General features: G+C 44.9%; 1 protein-coding gene across 1 annotated transcript; it reads left to right on the forward strand.

Annotated features, from left to right (window-relative positions):
• Nucleotides 1–479: 479 nt before the first annotated feature.
• On the forward strand, nt 480–1430 carry LOC146796889 (olfactory receptor 10C1-like). The gene has a single exon (XM_085631423.1). It carries the CDS (start codon nt 480–482, stop codon nt 1428–1430), a length of 951 nt encoding a protein of 316 aa, XP_085487549.1.
• The last annotated feature ends 3703 nt before the right edge of the window (nt 1431–5133 follow it).

The raw sequence follows: 5133 nt of genomic DNA on the forward strand, positions 1-5133 counted from the left end.
GGAGGGTGAAGTGGCTTTACTCGGGTCAGTAGTTTGATTTTGCTACAGTAAACGTTGTGCTTTTGATGTATCGATGAAATGAGAGTTGGGGGTTGATTAACACTATACATGATATAGGTTCTCATTTAGAGGAGGATGGTAACACCAATTTATTTTTCTTTTTTCATTGAAAAAGCACCAGCTTTGAAGGCAAGAGCGACATCGTCAAAAATGCAAACTGATTGTAAATTCTAAATCTGGGTGGCCAGCAGGGCTGCCACCTGAAATGTTGGCTGCTAAATGAAGCCCTTAGTGTGGAGACTGATAGGTGGAGTATGTATAACATTTGAGGAATTTGTGGAAGTAGCATCCTTTCCACACTGATTTTGAGAGATCCTGGCATAAGCAGTGTGAGTCACACCATTTACACATGTCTGCTGGTGAGTGATTTTTTCCTCCAACATCTCTACCCGTGGAACAGCAATACCAACGCCAGACCAATGGGGCATGTGAACCAGACCTCCGTGTCAGAATTTATCATCTTAGGCTTTACAGGTTCCCCTGAGATCCGCTTCCTACTGTTCATCATCTTCTCAACTGTCTACCTCATCACTATAACGGGAAATGCCACAGTGATGTTAGTCCTGCATGTAGACCCCAGCCTACACACCCCAATGTATTTCTTCCTCCGCAACCTGTCATTTCTGGAGATGTGCTATTCATCAGTCACAGTGCCCAAGATGCTGAGCAACCTTTTGGCCGCGGACAAGAGGATCTCGTTCATTGGCTTTGCCACTCAAACGTACTTTTTGCTCTCCTTGGGCGCAACCGAATGTTTCCTCTTGGTTGTAATGGCGTACGACAGGTACAAGGCCATATGTCAACCCTTGCACTACCATAATATTATGAACAAGAGACTGTGCCAGGGTCTGGCTGCCGGATGTTGGGCCAGTGGTTTACTGCCCACCTTAGGCAACACATCATTCATCTTTACCTTGCCATTTTGTGGACCCAACGTCATCAACCACTTCTTCTGTGACATCCAGCCTGTACTTGAGTTAGCATGTGCGGATACATCTGCTCATGAAGTTATAACCCTTGTTCTCTGCGTAGTCATTCTGATCACCCCCTTTCTACTCACTGTTGCCTCCTATGCCCGTGTGGCTTCCACTGTGCTGAAGATGCGTTCTGTTGAGGGTCAGCGCCGTGCCTTCTCCACCTGCTCTTCCCACCTGACATCTGTCAGCCTTTTCTATGGCACTGCCTCATACATGTACCTGCGACCTAAAGCCAGATATTCCCTGGAGGTGGACAAACTACTGTCTCTGTTTTATAGTGCCATTACACCAATGCTAAACCCACTGATCTACACTCTGAGGAACAAGGAGGTGATGGGATCCCTGCGGAGGATCAGCAGCAAGCTGTCACTTGTGAGGAAGCTGCAGAAATGATTATGTTACTGGAGACACCATTGCAGACTGACATTGACACAATTAACCCTTTTGGTGATTTGTATATTGCATGTATTGATTAATAATCACCTGGAACAGATGTGGGCAGATGTTATAATAAATTAAACAAAGGGACCTTACGGTGGATGTTATTAGAAAGAGAATGATTGATAGAGCGATGGGTGAGTGAGATATGTGAGGTGAATCCAGAAGTTGCAACTAACATTGTACTTAAGAGTCCAGAGACTGTTCTTTATAACTATCCATTTGATGTTAGCTGTGAAGTGTATTGTAGATGGGGATAATCTCCTTGTTGAATATATTGAACCCACTGGGAATACTTTTATGTTTATCAGAAGGGTGGAATTTTCAGTTTGAGCGAGAGGTCGTCCAGTGTTCTGATATCAAGGAACAATGACTTGACTTTTCAGGAGGAGAGAACGTGGGGAAGACAAATCTATGACGAGGCTAGAGTGCCCACCCGTCTGCTTTTGACATGGATGGCCTTTTATTTACGGACAATATCTGTTGTCGACTGAGTGTATTACAGACAGAGCTGATCCATAATGTGTAGGTGGCATTTACTAACAATTAGAGAAAAGAGCCTTTTCGCGCCCTTAGAACTTACGTAGCACTATATGACACTCAAAGCGTCATGTGCGCTTTTGTGCACTGTATGCTAATGGCCAGGGAGCTGGAGGAGACCTTGCTGATGGGAGCAGCACGTGCAGGATTCGCTCAGGGGAGTGAGTACAAAAAGTTCTAGCTAGCGCGTCAAGAATTTTCAGTTCTGTTCAGGACATGGAGGCGAGGATTATGCTTCTCTTTACTTTACTGACATAAAGAGCAGCCAATAAACTTTAAAATAGCATAACCCCAGAAGGACAACCCACTCTATAGTATGTACCAATCACATAACACTCATTAGTATATGTCTCTGATGCCATATTTCTTCCTCTTTCTTTGCAAAACCTTCAAACACAGTCCTTAAATTTGACCGTAGAACCTTGAACCTCGCCGATTCCTTCAGCGACTTGAACTCGAACTTAACCACAGAAACTTCTTCTCTTGATCCAGCTATGATTTCCTCTCAACTCCTTAAGCCGGTTTATTCTGCTCTCTTTAAAAGACAATACACGCCATCATATACCACTCACAGAATGTATTTCCAACAAGAATACAGGCGGGAAGAAACCCCAACATCATAATACATAACATAAGCAAATCACATTTGCCAATATGCACCAATCAAAACCTAATATTGTATAATATTGTTTCTAGGGTGGGATAATCCTTGCCTCCGTCTCCTTAATAGAACTGAAAACTCTTGACGTGCTAGCTAGAAATTGTTTTATTCTATGTGAGTCCACAGATGCTTCAGATTATGCTAGTTTAAAGTTGTTTCACCACGGTAGTTGCTACATCTATAATTGGTTTATGATAAAACGTCTTGAAAGTAGAATCAGAAGACCAATCCGCCGCAGTCATGATATATTTCAAACCAGAACCTGTAGCAAAAGCTTTAGAAGCCATAGCTCCTCTTACAGAATGGGCCCCAAAGGCCGACATATCAATACCTGCCAAGTTCAACAACCAAGAGACCCACCTGGCTAGAGTAGCAGCAGTGACTGGACGAAAAGGTCCCTGTAAGGAAATCAACAATTGTCCTGCAACATAATTTCTAAATTCTAGAGTGCAATCCTCATAACATTTCAAGATTGTACAACACACAATTTACTGTGGTGCGGAAACGCAGAATAAGAGACACATCTAGAATTTCTTTTTACTTCTTTTCGAAATATTAAATGACACCCCGATGGAGTGAATATTCTACCTGCTAAATTCAATGCTCACATGTCAGACACTCGTCTACATGCAATTAAACATAACAAAAGTGTCGATTTTGCAGATAACTGTTTACGAGATAGGCCCTCATTTGCCGGCCAATTCCCGAGAAAACGTAGGACTATATCCACATCCCACAACTGTGAGTATCGTGGTTTTGGAGGATTCATCAACCTGATGCCTCTCAACATCTTACATACTAAAGGATGTTCCCCCACTGGTTTACCTTCCACATGAGGGTGACCTGCTGAAACCGCAGATCGAAAATTGTTAACCGTCCTATAAGCTAAGCCTCTACTTGCCATGTGCGACAGGAAATTAACTATTGTATGGATTCCGGATCCCACGGGTTCCCCCTGTAGTTCAACACACCAACTAACCCATCTATGTCAGGCTGATTCATATAATTATGCATAGCTGGGGCCTGGGATTGAGACAAGAAAAACATTGCGTTCTCAGAATCTCCCGGCATTTGCCAGCGTCTCCTGAAATTCTCCATGCCATAAGGGACAACTGCTCCTGAAGTACTAACAGATGAGGTTGACCCAGAGGGTCCGTCAAAATCTCTGGGAACGCTTGCAGACATATTGGAGGCGCACATGACAGGGCCAGCGCTTCTGGAAACCACGCTTGTGCTCTCCAACATGGGGATATCAACATCACCTCCGCTCTCTGCCTGCTGATCTGCACCAAAACTCTCTGAATCATGACGAATGAACAAAATACATACAGCATACCCATCATCCATGATTGAAGAAATGCGTCCGAGTTGCTCGCCAGAGGATCTGGTCCCCAACTGTAAAACTGAGGCAGTTGTGTATTCAGTCTAGACGCGAACAGATCTATCAAACAAGGACCCCACTTGTCGTTCAGTTGTCGGAATATTCTGGGGTGAAGATGCCAATCGCTGGAATCTCGAAGGAAATTTGAGTACCAATCCGCCACCACATTGGTGTTGCCCGGAATGTACTCCGCCGTCACCGATATATGGTGAGGGAGGCAGTAATGCCAAAAATTTTTGGCTATTTCCACCAACAGCTCAGATCTCATGCCACCCAGATGGTTGATATACCTTACTCCCGAGACATTGTCCATCCGCAGGAGTATACAACAACTCTCCTTCTGAGGGGAAAGTGTCCTGATCGCAAATGATCCCACCAAAATCTCCAGACAATTTATGTGGAATTTCAATTCCACCGCAGACCATCTGCCCCCCCGTCTCCACAGAGCCGCAATGGGCTCCCCAGCCCCATCTGCTGGCATCCGACTCGATCACAGCTTCTGGGACTGACACAAAAATGGCCTTGCCATTCCATGCATCCATGTGTTCCAAACACCATGAAATTTCTGTCCTGGCCTCCGCATTTAGCAAAATTTGTTCCGTGTAACTCAGTCATAAATTTCAACCTCTGGAGTGCCCTGTAATGAAGGGGACCCGGAAAGATGGTTTGAATCGAAGACACTAACAGGCCTGCTAATCTGGCCAGTATCTGTAAGGATATAGTCTGAGAGGCAAGCGCTGTCCTCAATTCCTTCTTGATTGCAATTCTTTTCTTCAGTGGGAGCAATAGCTGTGCCGTTAACGAGTTCAACTGGTACCGCGAAAACTCCATCGACTGTGCCGGAGTCAGTATAGACTTGTCTGAATTGATGACAAACCCCAACTCCTGCAGGAGTTGAGTCGTCCACGCTAGATGTAAAAGGACCAATCAATCAATCAATCAGGCGTTTGATAAGCGTGGCTACTCACCCGTAAGGGTCTTAAGGCGCTGGGGGGGGGGGGGTAGCAGGCTCCAGTTAATCAAGGGGGGGGAATCTGTCAAAGAACCAGCTTTTGAGGTTTCTTGCGAAGATGGGG

The sequence above is a fragment of the Triturus cristatus genome, chromosome 10, assembly GCF_964204655.1.
Source record: "Triturus cristatus chromosome 10, aTriCri1.1, whole genome shotgun sequence".
In the NCBI taxonomy this organism is placed as follows: domain Eukaryota; kingdom Metazoa; phylum Chordata; class Amphibia; order Caudata; family Salamandridae; genus Triturus; species Triturus cristatus.